This window comes from Manduca sexta, unplaced genomic scaffold (genome assembly GCF_014839805.1).
Source record: "Manduca sexta isolate Smith_Timp_Sample1 unplaced genomic scaffold, JHU_Msex_v1.0 HiC_scaffold_1388, whole genome shotgun sequence".
In the NCBI taxonomy this organism is placed as follows: domain Eukaryota; kingdom Metazoa; phylum Arthropoda; class Insecta; order Lepidoptera; family Sphingidae; genus Manduca; species Manduca sexta.
Genome location: NW_023592247.1, coordinates 20,785 through 44,992, shown reverse-complemented (window position 1 = coordinate 44,992; position 24,208 = coordinate 20,785). Strand labels below are relative to the sequence as shown.

Genomic DNA, 24,208 nt, shown 5'->3' with positions numbered 1-24,208 from the left:
AGTAATACAAGACAAGTTGAGGATATTTTCCAAAATTCAAGCACATATTCAGATTTTGTTCAAAACCTTCAACTATTATTTTATCAAGCACTTCTGGTACACAGACATTATTTTTTCTGTATTGTTAAGCAGATAAGATTAACAAATTACAGTTGCGTACCTATAATTTTATTATTACAGTAAAATCCAAAGGAAAAGCAACCAAAAAAGGGAATATTGAGAAAACTGACAAAGAAGTGCTATGTAACGAAAAAGTAGATAACGACTATGATAATAAAAACAACGATGATGCAAGAAGAATCAAAATTACGAGGGTTAGCACTCTAAAATCTTGAAATCTTATTAGTTTAGCTCAAATTTTGGTAATCACCATATTAAAAACATAACAATGTCAAACATTTATTACCATTTATAAACATTCTGACCGAATGTATCTAACCACAATATTATTTTGTCTAGGTATATCTTGACACTTCCCACAGTCAGAACCCTGCGACAATGTCTAATGTAACAGACGTTTACGATAATAAAGACTTTATCAACAAGAGAGAAATTCAAAGCTCAGGGACGCATACGGCCAAAGACGTGGCAGCTCTTGAAGTCATTGTAGACATGATGAAGAATCCAATGAAAAGCGATGAAAATAATAAAAATTCTCCTAATATCAAAAATGACAAGGCTCAGAGCAATGATAAAGTAAGCGCTAATACAAACTCTATACAAGTACACATAGCCGTACCCTACGAAATCGAAAATTGTAAAAAAAGATCACTAGAAGCAGTTAAAGTGAGGAAAGTTTTCACAGCTAAGTTATCTACACCGGTGGATATAGAATACCAAGTACATTCCCTCGAAGATCCACCTACCACACAGAAACCTTTGGATGACATGGGTGGGTTATCACCAGGTGTTTATCTGCTAGTAGACAACACCTACTTTCCGCAAGGTGTAGCATTGAAACCTGTTATACCTAATAATATTTCGGCTATGAAAGTAAGGCAAATAAAGACTACGACGGAAAAAATGACATCCACTATTCCAACGAAGAATCTTGCGAAGGTAACTCTGAGCAAAGATTTTATTTCTGCTATAAACAAACAGTTAATAACGCTTTACAATCTCACGCAGATTGATAAAAATAAATGTGACCTTGCCAATAATTCCAAAAGAGATAGGACTAAAAGAAGTATAAATTGGGATGTAGTGAATAAAATATTTGGGCACGACAGGGTATGTAACTGTAAATGTAAAGTTAACAAAACTATGTGTAAAGCTTGTGCTGCAAGTGAGGCCGTTATGTCTGAGCTTATTTTTGAGTTCGAGAACTTGTTCAAATACATGAATGAACATTGCACGGAAATTCAAGCTTATTTTTTGGCAAATCCTCGTGGTGGGAAAAGACTTAAAGACTCGGTTCATAAAATTGACCAAAGCTTACGCGATTACTACAAGAGAGTAAAAGGTAAATGTCAGGGCCGCACGTGCATAACATTCGCTACTTTAATTGATGAAAGGGAGCTTCACAAAGATTATAAAAGAAGTAAAGATGCTGGGCACAATTTTATCAATGATCTCGAGGCAATAGCAAAAGACATCGAAAAAGCAACAAAAACTGTAACATGCTTCAAAGAAAATTTGGAAGATGAAGTCAAAAAATTAAAACATATTATAAACAACTGTATACTCCTGAAATCACATGACAAAACATCGGATTTAAATTATAGACAAAGTAAGGATATCAAAAATGTTTATTCACTTGATGGTGTAAATGTTAACATAATTTGTAACACCGAATCGACAATACCCTATATTACATCGGTGTCTCCACACAGTCATGATAAAAATGTCTGGGTAGATACTGAATGTAAAGAGAAAAAGTCAAAGGGATTTAAGGAATTTTTCTCACGTTTTCGAAGTAAGAAAAAAGATAGTGCTTTGGGCGAGTATTTGAAACAAATGAACAAAACTTTTGATAAGAGAGAAGTCAAGGAGAGCAAAATAGAGTTGCCCTTAATTTCAGATACAGGAGGATCATTCTGGCATGACTATATAAAAAGGTGTTCCGGTGAACCTAAAATTGCAAGAAGTAAGTCTAAAATAGAGACTCAAACGGAACGTCAAAATAAAGCATTTATTGACAAGAAGGAATTTAATATGGAACTTTTAAAAAGAGCTGAATAACAACATTTTAGCTACAAAATCAGCTCATACAAGAAATGTAGGTCATAACAACTTTTCTGGCAGTGGAGACCTACTAAACAATATAAATCAGTTTATCAAACTTTTTGGCAATGTGGATGAGCGACAAATAGAAAAATATACAGAAAATCCGTCTCCCCACAAACAAATAACGAATAAAACTAAAACTAAGAAAAATCAAACACAAAAAGCAAAGTGTAAAGTCCACAAAACTATAAAAACCAAAATGCACAAGATAACTAACTCTACGAATGAAATTAATATACCTAAAAATTCGACATCGCGTCACGTGCACTCTAAGATCGAAACTACTCCAACAAACATAAGGGTAACTAAAACTTTAAATATATTTAATATTAAGTCTATGTTCAAAACAACCAAGCAGACGACAACCGAATCAACGACAGTCACAAAACCGGACTTCTTTAAGAAAATGAAAATGGTAACTTCAGATTTCTTTAAAAAAATTGGAAAAACGAATAGCTCACTAAATACAGATCCAGTGAAAAGAGAAAATACTTTAAGTACTACTACAGCATCCACTACTAAATTAACACCTACTTATGCGAATAGCACAAATGATATACATGTCATATCTGAACTGACTACAGAAAGTAATTCAAATATTATAATAATAGACGACGTTGACGAACTCACAAGTAATAATTATAAAGATTTGCTTCTGTCGATAATAGACTACGAAAGCAACAAACTTAACAAGGAATGGATGAAGTTTGCAAATATTAATTTAGACAAAATAAAAAGGAAGCAAACAACCGAACAAATGATGTAAGATATATTTCTTTTTTATCTGATCAATATTTCATTTTCGTACAATCTTAACATAATTTTATTTGAAGGACAACAAGGAAATCGAAAATAATAACTAGAAAAAAAGACAGTACCGAGAATTATGATATTCTACAAGACCTGCAGCCCCTATTCCCAGCAGAATCAAACGAAACTGAAACGACAATATCCATGTCTGCTCTAATCGACAAAATCGGCAGTAAATTTAAATTTAAATTTGTTAATAATAACGCAAGTACAAAGACTAGTGATAACAAGGTGCTATGTATTTTTAAAGATTTTGTAACTAGATAAATAACATTTATACGGACAATAAATAGCGGAACTAATTAATTACTAATAGATTTACATTATTTGTACAAGTAAAAAGGAGACTGTTTATTACAATTATGTTAATCCAATGTTTGATCATAATACCTCGGTACAACCCGAGACTTCTTCGTCATAAATTAATAAGAAACTAAATAAACTAGTATCATATAAAATCGAGTACCAAGAAGTGTAGTCTAGCTGTAACTTACTTTTTTGTCTTAGGCACCTACCCAGAAACAGCCCAATGTGGGCAAAAAGATATCAACAAAAAAGAAAGCGAAAACGCAGCATCACACCACTTCTCTAGGAAGAGGTACAAACATATTGTATTCCATTATAATATGGACTTGTAGTTGTATTATCAGTGGAACACTTTGTACAAAAACAAGATTTATCTTTGTACAATAGTTATTAGAATAATATGAATTATGCTCTATTTACAAAAATCTATAATTTGCCATCACTAGTGCAGAGCGAATGTGTAAATAAATCTAATAATGAGTAGGTAATACTTGAACAATATCCTTCGAAATCGTTGTAGGAAGTAAATGTTGTCTAGATTAGATTTTAAAAGAAGAAGACTAACACAACTCATTTGTTTCAAGAGGCCGATGATTCAATTACGGAGCCCCGTATTTGTAACATTAAAGCCACAAGACAGCACATCCTAGACATACGAAAAGAAATGCCAATAAAAGACTTCGAAGAGTATGTTACCAATGTCTCTTGCCAAAAGTATGAATCAGTACCAAAAGCTATTTTCATTGGAAAGACAAGATATAATGATAATAAAACCATGAGAAAGTGGTGTTGGATTCGTGATAGAAGATCTCTCTTTCGCTCAAAGTCAAAACCCAAAGGCACTGCAAAAAGAATATCGCGAGTGATTAGTTCCGAATTTGAAGTATTCTATAGAGGAGAACATGGTATTTATAAACAAAATATGAGAAGTAAGAGATGTGCTGGTTCCAGAGATAGTTTAAACGAATTAAGAAATCTACCTCGGTTTTATGACAGTGAGGTATGTCATTAATCCAGTTGAAACAGTACCTACATAAAATTGTAAGAATGTAATTAGTGAAACAATCATCACTTGTCGTAATTGTCTGCATTATCTGGAATAGAAAACCTCAAAAGGCTGAATATATCTATGAAGCCACTTAAGCTGTTTTTGATTATCTAGTTTTACAACAGAATTTAGATTTAATAATGTTACCTTATTTATCCGACTAAATTTGAAAAAAATACTTCCAGAACGAAATATACGCTCTAGCCGGAGACAAGGTCAACATCAGTTGTTTCGATGACTCTAAACAAACTATTAATGATCGACCTCCAGTGAAATATGCATGGAAAGCAGAAAGAGATTGCATGTTGGATTATAATAACGTAGTGGTTGATGGCGATGTGATTAACATCGTTGGTGTACAAGCAAAGAACAATGGATATTATATTAGCAAGGGTAAGTGGGTAAAAATCCAGATCAAAGTCAATAAACAGAAGTACTAATAAAGTTTAGTTCAGCATAACTACATTGAAAAAATGCGAGGGCTGAAGCGCTAACTAGAAAGTCCTGTGGGTTTGTATAAGCCGGCTCTTGTCAGGCTAACAAACTTCTAGACTATGGGCGAAAAAAAAAACAATGATAAAATTGCTCAAGCAAATCCTATATACAATCATAACAGAATTTCTCTAAAAGGTACTGCTATAAAGATTTCATATTTTGAATGACTTTTATTTTTAGAGCAGCGGCATAATGAAAAGAGACGTAAAATTAGCTGTACTAACGCTTCCTAACTTAGTTTTGCTTTCGACATTATTATACAGAAAGGAAACCGAATGTACACACGATGTAAGCAAATACTGTTTCATAATTGCATTTCATTGTTCAATACTGAGAAATTCATAGTGAGAAAAGAAATTAAATTTAGCCAGCATACATTTATCAATACCGCAAAATTAATTTAACTAGGAGAGACATTAGATTATCTGATTAAGAAAAATTAACGAAGATTTAATAGAACTTTTAAGTAATACATAATTATTAACATTATCTTTCTAGGATTTAAAAAGATTAGAGTTGTTGGGTCCTGAAATATCCAAAGAAGTTTTCCAGAGGCAAAGTTATGTCAAGATAGACAGTCCCGTTTGCTTAGAGGATAAAGTAAGTTATGATTGCCTAATCATGGACTTTTGAATATTTTATTTCTATAAATAAATGTCTAGTCTTTAAATTTAATTATTTCTCAGACGGATGGCAAAATTAAAATCAGAGCATTAGCATCAGTTGATTGCCGACGGCCTGCAGTAGACTGTAGTGTGTCGTGCAGAAGGGACTTGCAAACCGTTTTCGCTTCAATGTGCGCTGAAAATGTCCCTGCACTAGCTACTATTGGAGGTAAATATTTTGTAATTTATAACGGCTTTTAAAGTACGTAACAATTTCAAATTTAAATCCAAAGCGAATGTATAGCCTGACCAGGAAAATAAAAACCTTGCTATATTGTGTTAGAATATGGAACTAACCTCTTTTACTGACATCGTTAACTTTAAAATGAAAGAGCAAAAGTGGCGAATCCAAAGCAGGTTTCTTATTTTCCTGGTCAAGCTTTAAAATATTAATACTTATATTTCAGTTATGTTATTGAGAGACGGAGTAAACTATACTTGGAGACCTTCAAAATACCATAAACGATCTGTCATTACAAGAAGTCTAAGAGGTAGGATAGTACGTCATAATGTTTATTTTACAATTAAATAGACACGTAGGTATAATATGATGTGCCTTTTAAAAAATACATTATAATTTTATATAGATATTGGCAATCGTCATGACATCCAATATCCCAAAGAACCTGGAAGTATTAAATTGTTGGTCTCCCTGTCCTTGCTGGTTCATCCGGTTATTGTCACGTCATAAAGTTTGTGGTAAGTTAGTACCTATATTTCATATTATTATTATATTTAACTTTACAAATATACTGCCTTTGCCCAATGAGCAGGTAAGTTTAGGATTGCCCATTACCGCCCTTCCCGACACAAAAAAATACCTATAGAGCCATGTATGTGCAGGTTCGTCATACACGTACAAGCTTAATTATCTTCATATTACTGTCATGAATATTGCAGCCGCATGATCCTGAGAGAACTTTCGCGAAGGAGGGAGATAACGCATGTTCAGTATGCCCTCGCGGCTCGTACTCCGCGCCCGGCTCTGATAGATGTCGTGCTGTCACCAGGTCGCGTAGGTACGATGTACGTACTTTGTTAAATTCTTTCCTTATTTCCAACTAGATCTGAGATTGTGGTTAAAACGCCTCCTTAGATCATGATTTTGTCACCCGCATTGCTATGGAGGGAAGTGGACAATTAATATTTCCAACTCCTCCCTATCTTTCTATTTGATTAATTTCGTTGCGGGATACTGACAAATTAGTTGCCCCTGAGACTGGCCGAGCTTCACTGCTCGGTGTCATAAACTACGATGTTACTGCTGATCCTGGCTTACAGGAATTGTAGTGGTGGGTGTGAGGGCGGGAAAGTCTCTAAATTCTCTAGATCTGAGGTTTAAAAATCCTACATAACCTCCAAAGAATTTATAAGTGGAGAGTACTCCATAACTTGGTGAGATTTTTATTGGTCTAGTGCAGGTTGGTATTTATCATCCGGGATTATTTTTCATCTCGGTGTACTATGTACACTACATGGGTTTTAGTTAAGTCTTAATACACTAGTTTCTAAGATCAGATTACTAAATTAATCCATAGGCTTTAGTTAATTTAGTACACACCTGAACTTGATTATTGGGTATTAAATAAGCAAAAACGTAAAATATTGTTTCGCAGTGGTGGATGTGCCCCCCATGCGGCTACGGCGTGGCGGCTTTGGTGGGCCTGTGTTGTTGTGGCGTGTGCGTGTCGCTCGCGCTGCTCGTGCACGTGACGTCTCGCAGCTGTGGCACCACAGATAATAATGCAAAAGAATGTTAGCCAATATTTTTTTACATAGTAAATAACCGTAGGTGTTGGATTTAGTAACCTAAATATTTACCAATAACCTTCAACTGGAACTTTATCAACAAAAAAATACTGCAATATACATGATGTATATCTGTCATATCGTAACACATTTTACTTACATATTTTTTTTTTGTGTAAATGCAAAGATAACTCTTCGTCGTGGCAATTTGAGTCTGAGACTACAAATTATACCTAGGTATCACCCATAGGTCATATTACAAATGAGTGTAAAACATTTTCAGCGTCTGAACTACCTACAAAAGATAAGAGCCGAATGAACCCAGGACCTACTCGGTCTTCTCGAGTTATTTTTGCCAAATTCTTCAAACCTTCACTGACATCTTCTATGGCTACAGGTAAATATTATATGCTTTTATATGACTAAAAAATAATCAACTATATTAATCAGCCATGACAAATCAATATTTAGAAATAATTCCTAAGACACATAAAGACTCAATATTTAATCTTTTTTAATACTAAAGAAACGTTATTTATAAAAAGATTCTCAAGAAACGAAATTTGACACCTGGAAAGCCAGAAACCGGCCCCCTCCTCTGCCTCCAGTTGACTTCGATTCCTAATAAGTGTTTCAAATCGTTACTCACAAACTTTATCAGTATCAAGTTTATAAAATTGTGATGAAATGAACTATTCGATTCAACTTCGGTTCTCATTATAAAATATAAAATATTTATAATAATTCACCAGTTGTAAATTGTTATAAATATTTTAGTGACTATGAACTTAAAATTGTGATCTGATTTTAAATTAGGAATAATAAATTTTGTCGGTTATTAAAGAACCCGGATCGAAGGACCAAAAATTGAAATCTTTGTGCTTTTCTCAGTTCATGATTGTTTTTGTATTTAAGTGAATTTGTTAATATTTTTAGATATAATATATTAAGTGTGTTGAGTTTATTTCGTAAGTGGTATATTTGTTTGTTAGTATATATCGGTTACACTGAATTGTTTTGGCATAAGTTTTAAAATAAAGTTCAGTGATGTTAAGTAATTGTTTTTTTTTTACATAGCTTCCTCTTTTGTATTAATAAGCATCAACTCTTTTATTCAGTACTATGATTCAGTAAACATATGAATTATGACTAGTAACGAAGCTAATTTCGTAATCATCTTATATTGCGACCAGTAACAATCTAATCAAATGTTTCTTTTAATGTTTCGGCAGCTCAAGCTTGCTTAGTTTAGAAGTATCATGTCCAAGAAAGTCCTGAGAGTCTACTTCGAAAAACGAAATCCGTAGTTTCGGATGACGGATCGTACATTTTGTTACTACGAAGTGTTTCGGATTCGATGACGGATTCGACGACGGATCCGTAATCGGATTTTGACACTTATGACATTTTTACTTTCGTCGACCGCACTATGAAAACCCATTTGACATAAAATACATCGTTTCTTCGTTCGGATCTTAGCGTCAATTTTACGAAAGCTCTAAGCCTTTCGTTTGATTTTCGTTTGGTACTCCAGAGGTTTGAAAATTGCTCAATAACTCCTGTGTGAAGAATTGTTGCAATAGGAAAGTGCTGGGCGAAGTTGGAAGCGTCTCTAACTGCGTAAAACCTTCGTAACATGGAATTTTTAAGAGCTTATAGGACTTTGCCACCCCTTTTTGAAACCATCTGCGAGGATATAGTTGTGTATAGTACACTAATTCCTCCAAAGAACATATCACGGGGGAATTGATACTACCACTAAGGTAAGCTACAGAAGAAATATTACTTTCTACCTTTCTCAAGAACCTAGCTGGTATTAGTATTGTAGTATTCTTAACGTCTAAATGATCTTGTTTTTGTTTTTTGATGCATTGTACTAAAATGTATATAATATTTTCTAATTTCATATTTTGACTGCTACATTTTTATTCCAGGAGTTGTTAGGGAGCTGTGGAACTAAGTGTAGATGGGTCCATGGCCCAGCAAACAGTCTCTGAGTGCCTCAGGCAAGTGTCTGAGTCAGCCTCATATATTGACTAAATTTATAAAATTTCCACAAAACCGACAAGAAAGGACTCTTATTAAAGAACAGTGAGTTAATAAATATTAATCATTCTTAGAAAGTTCCTAAGTATCATCCACATAGCATTAGCCTTTAATTTAAAATAAATTTAAACACTTTATTTACTTAGGTTAAACAAGCCATTAATAATTTCTCATTTTTCATAAATATGTAATTCCAGGCAAATGTATGTGGGTGCATTGACTGCACCCATATAACCATTAGAAAACTTATGAATTTTATGCCATCCTTTGTACAAAGTGCCTATGACTTTGAATTTATTAGACTTTAAACATATATGTTTTCTTGTTTCAGAATCAAATAATTAAACAACTACTAACTCGCTAGAGCTGCCATAACCAACACTGCATCACGCATGGAAGATTAACTACCAAATATATGTTATCGGAAAATAAAACATTATTACAATCATTTTATATTTGTTTTTTTATTTTTTATTCATTTCTTTTAACTCTCTCCAGTTCTTTTTTTTTCAGTTCAGTCAATGCGAAGGACCCGATTAGAGGTCCCCCTGTGTCGCTGGGTGCACTCGTCGTCGTACTCTCCTTGAAACTGTTAGGTGGAATCAAAAGAAAAATGTTAATTATTTATTGTAAACATCCTAACACAGGGTACATAAATATATGGGTTCTTATTCCTACTGGGATGAAAAATAATAAAATTCATAGAAAGATTGAATAAATTTTACCATAAAAACCATTGTGTATATCGATGGGCAAAACTAATGATTTCTTTAATAGATCAAACCAAAAATTTACTTGTTATTACACAATAACTGCCTTTACAATGAAAAAGATAATTTGTTTAAAGCGAGTAAATAACATTTTAATAATAAACTTACCAATACAATCAATAATTTTACTTGTAAATTACAATTCCAATTTGTTGTGCCAATCAACTTGTCAATGTCCATCAATTGTCAAAAATTCTAATATTCCACAGATTAAAACATAATGCAATAAGACCGTAGATTGCATAATCAGTAAAAATATTTATTATTTTGTCATTAATAAACATTTAGAGTTATGAAATAATAGATAGATTGCAGAAAACCTAATTAGACATCCAATTTATATGTTTTTACAAGAATGCCATGATAGGTAAAAAAAATACGGTTTTTGAAGATACACATCTCTAATCCGACACAATATTTTCATTCGAACGATTGTTTATGGTTCCGAAAGTAACGATGACGGATCCGAAGTAATTTGGTAGTAGGGTTAAATCCGAAGTTCGTCGTTTCTTCGTTTCGGAACGACGTTTCGATGTTCGTTTTTCGAAGTAAGGCCTAAGGTGTCTAACGAAAGTTGAATATGTACATTGTACACTTACAGCCATTTTCACTAACAATCCCGATCTCAATCTTATATCGGGAGTCTGAGAATAAACCAATCAAAATAATTCATTTGTAAGCACGTCAAAAAAAACTTTATTCTGATTGGTCCATTTTTGAGATAGTTCAAAAAAAGTCGATTGAGATCGTTTATTGAAAATGGCGATTAGACATGGCACGATTGCAAAGTGCCAATCACCCTGAATAAACCCCTTAAAATAGCAACAGCTGTGAATAAAACACGTGTGGTATGGTAGGCGGTATATTATAGTGAGGTGGTGTTTTTCTTGGTGGTGCCGAGGTCCTTGGCGGCGAGCGAGTGTAACCGCGGGTTGTGCAGCGCGCCGTACACGTGCTCCAGGCTCACCACCGTGCGAGAAGACGACGACCTGAATACAGAATATCGTTTAAGATAATATTTCAAATATGAATAACTGCATTTTCAGCTAACTTCAAAGCTGTTTTCACAGAACAAATTGTTTCTTGTATTGTTTTATTACATACATAGAAATTACCCAATTTACGTGTAAAAAACAGGCCCAAGCTAATAAAACATATGAATGCTCTAGAAAAACTTATGTATCGACGATGTAGGCGAAGTCAATAATACGTTGTCGGCTCGTGCCTAAAATAGAGGCTAAGGCTTTATTAAAAAGAAAATAAGATTACGAGGGGAAATGAGTAGTCCCCAAAATGGATGTATGGGGCGACATAATCGTAAGCATACAACAAAATTCCATAAATAAGGATTTAAAAAAATACTTCTTGTAATACGAAAATCGTTGAACAACAAAATTAGTGATCTGTTGGTTTAAATCAGGCGTACTATAATATCCAATACCATCAAGTAGTGCACCATAACTCACCCAGCCCATATCGCAGGTACGGCGTGTTCGCTGGCGTCTTGCGTCAACTTCGAAGCCAACGCACTTCTCAACAGCTCTTCTGCGAAGCATTTCATAGCAGACAGCAACACTGCATGTACAGCACTGTACAAAAATATAATAGTTTTAATATGTGCGATAATTATCATTAAATGAGTAAAGTTAAAGTACCATGTAAAATTCCTAATATTCAATCTTAGTTGTAAATCTGCTCACCAAAACAAGCAACTCACCTATAAAAATATCCGTTGCCAACATCCTCGCATCTTAAATCGATGCCAATATCAGCACATTTCTTCTCCACATACAAGAATCTGAGTCGGTCATCCTCGTCTTCCACCGGCAATATCGGCAGAACCTCTTCCTTGGGTGCCTCTTTCACCACCCTAGGTGGCGACCTGGCCTCGACTACGTCGATTTCATCTTCAGAATCCGAAAGACTAACCAGCTCCGACATCTCGTAATCTTCTGGTCGGAAAATTGACAGTGTCGTAATATCCGTCACTTTCGGATATATCTGTTTGATTTTCGTCTCGCTTTGGCGGATATTGATGACTTCGTTCCACGAGGACCAGTCGTTAGTGTCTGCTCTTTGGGATAAACACTCGTTCCTGATGGGATGGTGACCGTGCAGACGCGAGAAGACGATGATCTGTTTCGTTCTCCACACGCAGTCGGCTTGTGGGTGATGAAGTGACAAAATTCGGTTTATTAACTTCGCCCTGGACCACTGGAAATGTTGAAAAATAAATTAAGAAAGGTCAAATGCACCAAAAGTATGCTTGATAACATAACAAGCAACAACTCACTTCGATGTTTCTTCTCTTAGCGAAATCCATTTTCCAATACTTCCTCGTAGCTCTCGACTACAAAAGGGAAATATTTCACAAAATCCGGATCCCGCGCCTGGTCGCTGATGAGTGGGATTTTTTTTAGTAAAAAATTTACAGCTGCCCTAATGCACTGGAACCTATACATAACTGAACATAAGTATTCGTACAACGACTTCTCTTTCTTAACTTTCACATCAGCACTTTCGTCTCCCCTCATTGGCGTGGCCAAGTAACAATGGTCGTTTTCTATATGTGTCAAATTTGTATGTCTCATCTCATTTTTAAGAGCATTTTCACTTTTCAACAAACATTTTAATTCAGGTTTGAGTAGTGATACACCAGTCTTCTTTTTTATAGGATTCTTCATTCCGTTTGATTTTATTGGGCTTATTTTAGCGGTAGTGTTGTTTATAACTATTTCCTGGACCGTACTTAGGTCTAAATTTCGATCCATTTCTAAATAATATATTTTTCCTGTAGTAGGTTCAATGTATTTCACTATTCTCTTCTTGGGTAATGTTGGTTGATTTAGAATTTCCTTCGGAACCTCTTCAGTGCTGCTATCCTCGTAGTTCTGCAACCAATCTGGTTCACATTTGACGACACAATCCTCCGCACATTTAGATATAACGTTTCCTTCTATTAGACTGTCTAAATCAATAGTTTCTTCTATTTTCTTCTCGGGTTTAATAATCATCTCGTCCACGTCAAGTTCTTTTGGTTCTTTACTGAAGAAGTCCAGCCAATTGTCTGTATGACTGTACGTTTGTGCATCGTAGCTGTCTTCGAACGGTTCTTGTTCTGGTGGCTCGATCTTCGGCTGAATTTTTTCTATAACTTGTGTTTGTATGGCTCTTTGTGTGTCTTGTGTTTCTTCTTTCAGTGGGAAAGTTTCTAGATCCTCTTTGTACTCATATTTCAACATCTCTGGCGTACTGTACAACCAAACATCAACTAACGTTTCGGCTCCTGTAATTATAAAGATATGTCTCAGATTCTGATCCACTGCTAACACCTTTTATAAAATTAATTTTCAGCCTTAAGCCTACTTACCCAAAGTCTGTACTCCAGTGCAGCTTGTGTCCAGCTTGATGGTGTGGTGCACGAGCGCAGGCCGGTTCCGCTGAGGCAGCGCGAAGTGCAACTCCACCCGCGCCGGGAACTCACCCCACCCGCGCCGCGTTATATGGAACGGGGCTTGCTGAACACAAAACACAGTGTATATTTGATTTTTAGGATCCAATAATTTTGCCCCCATGCAATAAAAACACAACAGTGACCAGTTGCTATTCTAACTATATTGATGTGTTAGAAATTGGAATGAGTCAAGAGGAACTAAATAATTTTATTTTGCAAAATTCGGTTAGATTTGCAAATCGTCTTTAGCGTTTAAAGATATACAGTTTAACCTATTAACTTGTTTTAGCGTTAAAAGGTGGTTAAGACTTGCTTAAATAGCTGACAAAAACATCACCGATTTCCTAGTTTATACCCTATTAAGAACTGACTGCCTCGGTGGCGTAGTTGTACTGCATGCGCGGTACGGCAGCGCTCTGAGGTCCTGGGTTCGAATCCCGGGTCGGGCAAAAGTGATATTTGGGTTTTTCTGCTCAGTATCAACCCGGAGTCTGGAATTGCCCGATATGGCAATAGGCTCGCCCTCTATCACATCATGGGACGGAACACACTTGGCGAAAAGTGGTTGCCATGGTTGCATCTCTGCATACCCCTTCGGGGATAAAATGCGTGATGTTGTGTTTGTGTGTTACCCTATTAAGAAGCAAGATGGCGGGTTATGACTTACAGCTGATCGAGTAAATTTGTGTTTTAACTAAGCATACCTTGCGATATTTTTTATAAGTAAGACTGATAACAGCTACTGACTCCTCAATACACACTCACTGCTATTGTATGGAGCAGACACAGAACATAGACAACCAACTCACGTGAGATGCACGGTGTGGTGCGGCGCGTACGAGTGGTGCAGCCGCACGGTGACGGCGGTGACGAGCGGCGACACGTCCGGCTCGCGCTGCGGCCCGCGCACGTAAAGCAGCCACTTGTGCGTCGAGCGGTCCGCTTCCGACTCCGCTGGCGCGTACTTAGACGTGTTGCCTGCAATCAGATCATTCAAATTTTTTACAGGGGAATGAATGTTACACAGTATAAAGAATTATAGTAAGGAAAATAAATATAAATCAAGGTTTATAACTAACAGCTGCTTTGGCAATAAACACAAATAAAGAATCAAAAGTCAACCTGAATGCAATTAACATACAGCCAATATTAATGAATTAAAACATGCCAAATATTTTCATTATACTAATATCGAATGGATGCTAAGAGATATATTTTTGCGTTAAAATACTATCACATAAATTCCATTCAACCAGTCTGTCTGTAAGGATGTGTACAGATTATGTGGACGATTCACCCAAGTTGAGCATGTAGTCCAGATAAACAAAAAGCTACTAACATTCACTTGGGCTCATTCGCATGGTCTGAACCCGACATAACACTATAACTTCATGTCGTAGAAAACCTCACCTATAATAATCCTATAGCGATGTTTCATCTGGTTCCTTGTGCTCTCATCCAGTGTGAGCACGTTCCTGGATTTTGGTTCCAGGTGCCGCGGTATCTTCCTGGGCCGGCTGCTACACGGCTCAGAGTCATCGCCCATTCTGTCCGGTCTGAGCGTCTTCGTCGCATCAGCTGATATTGTGTAGTTGCGTTTCTGGAGCATTGCCTATTGCCATAAAGTTATAGATAATGATTTTAGTTAGTAGAATAGGCACATATAAAGACACTATTCTGGCCTTTTATTTTCCTAAAATTTATAATTATTTAAATTAAGTATTGAGTTACATTTGCATTTGGACTCTTCTCCAAAGTAAAGCGGCATCCAAATTATGCCAATATATTAAAAATATTTAACTGATTCAAAGCTATTGATTTATTCCAAAGTCAAATTTGAATACAAACTCACAGAGTAGTCCTTCCTGGTTTTGTTCCTCGGCGCCCTGGTCTTGAATATCTCTGACAGGTCTGCAGTTTTTTTGCCCAGAAGTTTCTTCAGTGACGGGTGAATATTACTCTGACCTTCCCTCAGCAATGATGATGTCTGTTAGACATATTTGTATATAAATATTTTTACTTTGTCATGGTGTAAGAAATTTTATGCCTTATTTAGACCAACTTTTTTGAGGCAAAGAGCAAATATGATTTATGAATTTATCTAGTTAGCACACATTTATGGCGATTTGATAACTATACAGACCGCAGCTTTAGCTCTGGGATCTCTGACCAGCAATTTCATCCTGTATTTTTCCATTTGTTATTTGCAATTTGAGTTCATTGTAGTAACTGTTCACTATGGCGTAGCGTAGCCGGTGGAGGAGACGACGTGACGACGTCATCCTATAAAAAGAAAAATAGATATTCTCAATTGAAATACAACATTTCAGTATTTTGAACATATTGGTAAAAGTCGCAAAAAAAAGCGAAATAAAATTATAGTATATGAAGGTTTAGATGTAGGGCAATAGAAGAATCCTTCTATTATAAATGCAAAAGTTTGTGAGGATGGATGTATGTATGTATATTTGTTCCACTTTCACAAAAAAACTACTGAACAGATTTAGATTAAACTGTACATTTATTGTAATATTGGTTATACATCAGAATAATACACAGCCTACAATTTATAATGATTTTGTGTAATTTGGTCATAATACTATGATACATATTAAGTGGAATAATAAAAAATAATAAAAAAAAAATCTCAAAAACTCCTTTACGCGGTAGAAGCCGCGAGCAAAAGATAGTATAATATATACTATCATTATTACCTAAATATTTTATATATTGTTAACTAAAAATGAGACTATAAGAATACTCCTCAGTGAAAACAATGCATGGCACTTGTTTTCAACTGACCTTTCCATGCTATTTGTAAACTTTTTTGATGTATAATTTTGTACAATAATCAGAAACGGATAGTCATAATTAGAGATCGAATTATATGAATTCTCATTGGTAATAGCATGTTTTTTCTAAAATATACATGGTTATGGTGCATATTATCAATACATTTACTTATTGTTACCAGAGACTATAAATACCAACACAGCACCCAAGTGCAAATTCTCACCTCAGTGGATGGGGAGCGATAATTTGATAAAGAAAAAATATTTTTAAATCTTTACTACTGAAAATTTGGAGGAATATGTTTACAAAAATATCCAAAAATGTTACTGTACCTATTATCATAATATATCAATGCTACTTTACTAAACAATTATAGCATGCTGATTTTGAAATAAAAAATTGAAACTTAAAACTCTTATTTTTTTATTTATAAAACTTATCATTTAATGTTCCATATTCTGCTGGTTTTTTGGCATATTTCATGCATATAACAAGCTTTTTATGTTGCATATAGTCCGGTCCTTAGTCATAATGTTTAGTTATAATTTGTAATAGATAATTTTTTGTTAATTGCTTGCAATATAGAGGAATATTTAATTTAAACAGAACATGACAATAGTATAAAACAATTATACATATTTATGTAACGCCAGAGTATGTTTATATAATAAGTTACTTCAATTGTATACAATCCTTTAGACATTGCATTACTACATGAAACCACACACTTATCTTCTTTAAAAAAAAACTTTACCATTAATTACTTGAACCATACATATAAACTAAAAAAGTATAAGTTCCAAAAAATATAAATACCAATAAAAGTAATTTAAATTTTAAGTGCTCTAGAATTCATCATAGTGGCAATATCAAACTTTCAGTCAGAAATATATTCACACACATGCCATATTCACACTATACTGGGATTTTAGTGAATAAAATTATTATCCATGAATGATGTTAAGCATAACATTAACAGATGTAAAGACAAGTATGTGGTTTCATTTAGTAACACAATTACAAAGTGATCCTGTATAAACAGTTATATCATTAAAATGTATATACATTATACATATATAAAGACTACAAAGTAGTTTTTACTTAAATGCACATTTCTTCACATTTTATTTCCTGTGAATTCTTTTATTTGTGAAATATCATGTATTTTCAAACTACTGCCTGATAATATGACCTTCCGCAAAACTCCCAGCTAACAATCTAAGATTATTTCCATTGAGGTCCCGATCCAATTGTAAACACACAAGAAAGGAGAAATTCTGTAATATGATTTCTAGTTTGATTAGTTATAATGTAGAATTGTGTTCAATTGAAGTTTATTATTTTTATTATGGGCAGTTTCTGATTAGCATTTTTTCAATAGTTTATATACAATCAAACTGAACAGTCCAAGGAATTACAGAGGCAAATACAGCCATAGTAAAACAAACAGTTCGATTAAAATAAAAAAAAAAAACAAAGTTTATTGCTTGCATAGGATATAAATGTTTAGTATTCAGAAAGTCTTAATGAATTTAGTACATTGTATTACCCTGGCTGTACATGCTATGTAAAATAATGAAAAGTAACTCTGTGTACATTAAAATATTATGACGTCGAAGTCACAGTTGTGACCTACAGCAATGATTTTAACGACAGATCAACACAAACAAACAATAATAACCTTCAAGGTGGCGTCTTTAAAAGGAAAACACCACATGGTAAGAACCTGACAATTATTAACACAATTAGCACTGTTATGAATCCCGCCTGAAGTTATTACACTTTTTATATACGAAAAACAGTATTTACCTCTGATCTAAAAGCATTACTTCATTCTCTTATTTCAAGTTCATTTGAAAATTCCCGCCTGATGATTTCTTTGATTTTCTCCACTTTTTCCTCCTCGGACTCGATCGGAGGCTCTTCCTTCACGCAGACCGGTGCCTCCGGATAGTCAGGATCGTGATATTCCTCTTTGTTGTCCATTTTCGTAGGTTTCTACAGTGAAAAACCAGTCCCGCCCTGACCGCGTCGTTAAAACTGATTTAACTGGTCGCTGTTCCGTTTCTACACTTTTCACCTATAATTTACGTAAGAAATTTCCACTTATGTTATTTTTATCACAATTATTCACAGCTCCGTTGAGTGGGTGAGTTCTTTTTAGTATTTTTTTACAAAACAATTACAAAATTAACCAATTTCCGTATCTGACAGTGAAAAGGTCAACAGCCGATTCATTCATACAACTTGTTCCGAATGCGTTCCTTTCCTTTCGATTGCCATTTTTTAAATTTTGTAGCTGTCATTAAACTCTTGGTCGGTGGCTTTGACATTATTTTTAGTACCGATACAATAACAATGAATGATTACTTAATTAGAATAAAGTATTAAGAATAATCATATAATATATATAATAACATAATCGGCAAAATAATATGGCAACATTTTTAGTTGCGCAATATTCTTATCTATTTTTTTTTTTTTTTCTATTATATGGCTACAAGCACTGAGTTGCTGTGCTACGCCAATGTCAATAAAGCTAGGGAAACATAATATTACAGAAAGAAAATAGGATTCGGAATTTGGATTAAGTCAGGAAAGTTGGTTAAGCGAAAATATATTAATATCTACTAAGTAAATAATGATAATACACGTAAATATAATATATTAGGTATATACAAACTATATTTTAATATTATTATGTACAATAAATGAGGAAATAGCTTTATAAATATTTACATTAAATAAGAGGAGGGAAGAAATACAACAAGGAAAAGGAACACCAAAGGAAGTGAGTTGACTAATAAAATTAGCATTGTCAAAAAGTGGACAAGCGAAGAAGATGTGATTGAGGTCACCCTCTTCTTCACCGCATTCACAAGCTGTACTAGCATTAATACCAAGTCTAGCAAGGTGAGTTGGCGAACACACATGACCCAAGCGCATTCTCATTAATATACTAGTAGATCGCTTGCCAAGTTTCAATTTGCAAAACCATGGCTTCTCCGGTATATCCAATTGGACTTTCGAATATAATTTGCCTTTTATCTGACTGCTTTCTTCCCAGCACTTTTCCCAGGATTCCCTGAGAAAAGTACTTGGAAGTGCAGCCAGATCGGTGCAATAATTTATATAGGGATATACATCACCACTTGTTATCGCCTCATTAGCCAAACGGTCCGCTTTAACATTTCCTTTTATATTAGCGTGACCAGGGACCCAACATAAAACTACCATTAAGTTTTTGGAAAGACATTCTACGAGCTTTTCTCTTATATTCAATATCACAATTGAGTGGGATTTTGATTTAAAAGGAAATTTTTCAACGGCCTGAAGGGCACTATATGAATCTGAAAAAATAACAGTTTTACTAAGTCTAGCAATAAGAATAAATTCTAACGCTTTATATATTCCATAACATTCCCCTGTAAAGACTGAAGTTTCTGGAGGAAGCTTTATTTTTGTGTAATGTTATATTGTGTATGGTAAACGCCCACGCCAGTATAATCTGACAAGGAGTGTTTTGATGCGTCAGTGAATAAGTGGTGAAAATCAGGCCATTTAATGCTTACTAATTCATTAAACTGGGTATTAGTGTTAGGGTGGTCTCTATCAACGCCTAATGAATAACATATCACCGGCGAAAGCAGAAGTGATTTAAACCCTAACCAGAAAAATTGGGAGAGAAACTGATCTATAAGTAGGCGCCTGAAAACTTATAAATTTACGAAAACTTATAACCAAACAAGGAAGTGATTTTTCTTTACACGATGAAGACGTTGCAATATATTGAGAAAGAGATTGAAGTTTTGGAAAAAGAGCATGATTAGAAAATTGCAAAGCTTTAAACAAAAATCTGTCTGACAAGTACTGTCTTCGCAATTTAAGAGGAGGTTCTACACACTCAACTTCCAGGGCGTTAATTGGACTGGATTTCATCGCACCAGCAATTATTCTAAGAGCTTTGTTCTGAATTAAATCAAGTTTTTTAAACGCTGCTGAATTAGCCGGTTCCAAGATAAATGTACCATAGTCTAAAAGACTTCTAATTAATGCATTATATATGAGCCGTAAAGAAAATGGGTGCGCCCCCCACCAAACACCTGAAAGACAACGTAAAATATTCAAGTTCCGTTCACATTTAGCTACTAAATAATCACTATGTTGCGAACCCGTAAGTTTTGAGTCTAATAAAACACCAAGAAATTTCACTTCGGTCTTTACCGGAATCATCACATTTTTATATTTTACTTCAATTAAAGGAAATACACGTTTTCTGGTAAACAAAACTAAACAGCTTTTAGAGGGTGAAAGATCTAATCCATTTAGAGTCATCCAGGACTCTAAATATCTCATAGCTGATGACATAGAGGAACAAGAATTAGAAGTAATTTTTTCTGATGTATAAAGAAGGAGGTCATCTGCATATTGTAGGATTTTACGGAACTATTTAAAGCTGATTCCAGGTCATATGTGTAAATATTGTATAGTAAGGGACTTAGCACTGACCCTGGGGTAGACCCCTACATACGGTTCTAGATAATTTGGTAGCATCATCTGGACAAATATGAATATATCGTTCTCTTATTAAATTTGTAATAAAATTAGATAGTATACCGGGGATGTTAAGATCATGCATTTTTTTGCTTAGAATGGAGGGAACGACATTGTCGTATGCTGAATTGATATCTAAAAATGTGGCAACCACTGATTTGCTCTCAGAAAAAGCTAGGCGGATATCGGACACAAAAATACTAATACTATCTATCGTGCTTTTGCCTTTTCGGAATCCATATTGGCTATCTGACAGAAGGCGGTTACTCTCGATATACCATTCCAATCGGTTTTAACCATATGTTCAGCGAGTTTTAACAGTACGGAGGATAAAACTATTGGACGATAAGATGAGGCCTGGCACGCAATTTTACCAGGTTTCAGAATAGGCAATACAATTTGTGATCGCCATGAGGCAGGTATGTTACCAGTTATCATAATAGAATTAACAATGTTTAAAAAATAAAGTAATGCTGTGTCACTAAGATTACAAAAAAAAGAGTAGGGAATACCATCTTCACCCGGGGAAGAATCTTTAACGCTAGTTAAAACACCTTTGAGCTCTGATAGTGAAAATGGGGAGTTTAAGTCATCGTCTATTTTCAGGACTGCGGATGGACAAAGTTGTTGTGGAACAGTAGGAGGAGCCAAATGATCTAAAATATCTTCTGTTAGGGAGGGCGAGAGTGAACAGACGGAATTATCACTAAAGGCTGATCGAAATCTACGAATATTTCGCCAAACCATAGATGGACGAGTATCTGGGGAAATAGAATGACAAAATGATTTCCAACCTTCAGATTTTTCTTTGAAATAAATTTTTCGTCTGTTTAGAAATCAGTATGTAGTAATCAAAATTATCGGAAGTCATATTTTGGCAGTAAGCCCTTTCGGCTTCTTTCCTTTTCTTTACAGCTTCTGTACACTCTCGGTCCCACCATGGTGGAGAAGAAATTCTACTGTTCTTGGTGCTTTTAATGGGAAATATCTCATCCGCAACCTCCGTCATTACTTTAGCGAGAGCCACAGAACATACTGTTTCGTTATTATTTTCTATGTCAGGAAGATTTGAAATTTTGTGATCAAGTCGTTTTGTATATTCATTCCAATCTACATCTTTTAATATATATTTTAAACGTGGTGACCGCGAAACAGAAGGCTTTTGGTATGAGGAAAGCTAATCAGAATTGGTAGGTGATCGCTCCCATAAGAATAAGAGAGAGTTTCCCAAGTAAGAGAAGAAGCTAGGCTCGGTGAACTAATGGCTAAATCTACGGCACTGTGACCTTCATCAGGGTTGGTACGGCGGGTAGGAGAACCTGAGTTTATAATACAAAGATTATGAGAATCGATAATATCAACAAGGTCTCTTCCACAAGTTTTTGTTGTAGAACAACCCCATGACTCATGATGAGAATTAAAATCTCCTACAATTAAAAAATGGTTTGGGTAAAATACAAATAATGTTGTTTATTTCTCTAAATATAGAAGGACACGGACGCGGGATATAAATAGATACAAAACAAATATTATTAACAATGGATGCTATTATGGAAAAATCATTATGGTGAGATGGTAAGTCAAACTGGGAAAAATTAAGGGACTTTTTGATGAGTATGGCAACACCGCCATACCCATCGGCTCTATCTTCCCTGAGACAGGAATAACCAGGAATTTTAAAACAAAATTCCGGTTTTAACCACGTCTCACATAGAGCTATAATACAAGGGTTAAATTTGTTAATAAGATAAATTAAATCAGATTTGTTCTTCACTACGCTTCTGCAGTTCCATTGTAGTACTTTGCCTAAGTGAGCCATTGTTAAATATGTCAGTTATTATTTTCAATAAAGGGGCAACGTTGGACGGTAAAATTGTTTGTGACAGTGATGAAACTAAAGCTATAATAATATCAGCCACCGATTGTGGTTCTGGCAGGGTACCAGTCTTAGGTAGTGCACACCCATCGGCATAATTGGGAGAGTTGAAATCACCTACAATAGCTTGGTGGGCTGCACGATCATAACCTTGTATCGATTTAGGCGGAGAACGGGGCTTCTGAAAAACAGTTTTTATAAGAATTACTACTGTGCAATGATTGAGTGGCTGGAATTTTGACATCTTGGCTGTTTGCTATAAAAGAAGATGAGGATGTAAACTTTAATGTGTCTGCATATGATTTAGTCACCGGAGGATATATCTTTGATGCTTCTGAGTATGAAACGCAATTTTGAGCCATATATTTTTTTATATTTGTCTGCCTACTTGCTTCTGGACAATCCTTGCTGATTGCAATATGGTGGCCGCCACAAAGACAACAATAACTATTATCTTGGTCGCAGTCACAAGATGTACCAGTATGCCCTTGTCCACATTTATAGCACCTTGGTTTAGATCTGCATGTATCTTTAGTATGTCCATACCGACAACAATTGTAGCATTGAATTGAAGGATAAATGTATAGTTCTACTTTGAGGGAATTGAAACACATAAATACTCTTGTGGGAGGACCTGACCATCAAATGTTAGCACTACAGTCTGGGATGGTTTCCAACTGGCAGAGCCATCCACTATTGTTTTATAATTTAGGCGTCTTACTTTTATTATGTCACCACAACCTAAAGGAACCCTAATATTTTCTTTTATTTCTTCCACAGACATGTCCACTGGTACACCTCTTACAAGCCCCATTCTGGTAACATTAAATGATGGAATAAAGGCTTCATAGCCTTTTTCCAATAAGGCATGATGCTTTATAAAAGAATTTGCAGCTGAGTGACTGGAGAATACCATCGAGAATTTTGTTCGCGACCGATCACGTTTCAAACTGCCTTGTACTATGTTTGGCACCTGGTTTTATATAAAAATCTGCCAAAGCATATTGGATGCAAGTTGAGATCCTGTGTTACCTCACCAGTACTAGACCTAGCAACATGAATAATGAATGGTGAAGCATCCAATGCAGAATATTCTTTTCTAATACCATCTGTTATACAGGGAGGTACCTGAGAGGCCTGAGATGGAAGAGCTTGTGTATGCGGTGCTTTGAGAGGTGATGGATTTTCAGTGATTTTTTCGTCACTGTCTTCGCAACGACATCCAGTTCTACCCGAGTCTACAGCCATTGCATTTTTGCGTTTTTTTTTATTACATATTTTGCACACCTTACTTAATCGTATGCGTTTTCTTTTATTTATTGGTGTTGGAAACTGAACAGTCAGTGTCTAAGCTTGAAGCAGTTTCTATTGTTATGAATGTGATGGTTGGGGAACATCACCCCAGGATCTGGGGCT

General features: G+C 35.0%; 3 protein-coding genes and 1 long non-coding RNA gene across 4 annotated transcripts; 3 read left to right on the top strand and 1 right to left on the bottom strand.

The window, feature by feature from the left end:
* Positions 1-186: 186 nt before the first annotated feature.
* LOC119191354 lies at positions 187-2,181 on the top strand. The gene is made up of 2 exons (XM_037445253.1): positions 187-314; positions 460-2,181. Exon 2 carries the CDS (start codon positions 499-501, stop codon positions 2,179-2,181), a length of 1,683 nt encoding a protein of 560 aa, XP_037301150.1. The 5' UTR covers positions 187-314; positions 460-498.
* Positions 2,182-2,439: 258 nt separating this feature from the next.
* On the top strand, positions 2,440-8,004 carry LOC115439739. Its single transcript, XM_037445252.1, has 14 exons — positions 2,440-2,988; positions 3,060-3,267; positions 3,544-3,634; positions 3,927-4,342; positions 4,576-4,791; positions 5,066-5,173; positions 5,384-5,485; positions 5,572-5,719; positions 5,958-6,041; positions 6,138-6,223; positions 6,451-6,576; positions 7,167-7,305; positions 7,583-7,696; positions 7,845-8,004. Exons 1-14 carry the CDS (start codon positions 2,564-2,566, stop codon positions 7,922-7,924), a joined length of 2,343 nt encoding a protein of 780 aa, XP_037301149.1. The 5' UTR covers positions 2,440-2,563; the 3' UTR covers positions 7,925-8,004.
* A 1,035-nt stretch (positions 8,005-9,039) lies between these two features.
* LOC119191355 lies at positions 9,040-9,795 on the top strand. Its single transcript, XR_005113431.1, has 3 exons — positions 9,040-9,062; positions 9,234-9,390; positions 9,677-9,795. It is a non-coding gene; the product is annotated as an uncharacterized LOC119191355 (long non-coding RNA).
* Positions 9,796-10,963: 1,168 nt separating this feature from the next.
* On the bottom strand, positions 10,964-18,654 carry LOC115439813. Its single transcript, XM_037445254.1, is given in 13 exon segments — positions 10,964-11,104; positions 11,582-11,704; positions 11,833-12,329; positions 12,409-12,450; positions 12,452-13,401; positions 13,486-13,633; positions 14,375-14,547; positions 14,980-15,181; positions 15,422-15,556; positions 15,713-15,734; positions 15,736-15,852; positions 18,172-18,195; positions 18,197-18,654. Coding segments are annotated over 13 exon segments (2,709 nt in total). The 5' UTR covers positions 18,349-18,654; the 3' UTR covers positions 10,964-10,980.
* Positions 18,655-24,208: the final 5,554 nt, after the last annotated feature.

Bases quoted from the DNA above. Each gene is read 5' to 3' on its own strand.
- LOC119191354 (XM_037445253.1), top strand. From the start codon at position 499: ATGTCTAATGTAACAGACGTTTACGATAATAAAGACTTTATCAACAAG.
- LOC115439739 (XM_037445252.1), top strand. From the start codon at position 2,564: ATGTTCAAAACAACCAAGCAGACGACAACCGAATCAACGACAGTCACA. The intron at 5,486-5,571 runs GTAAGTTATGAT...ATTATTTCTCAG, and splicing joins CCGTTTGCTTAGAGGATAAA to ACGGATGGCAAAATTAAAAT. The intron at 6,042-6,137 runs GTAGGATAGTAC...AATTTTATATAG, and splicing joins CATTACAAGAAGTCTAAGAG to ATATTGGCAATCGTCATGAC.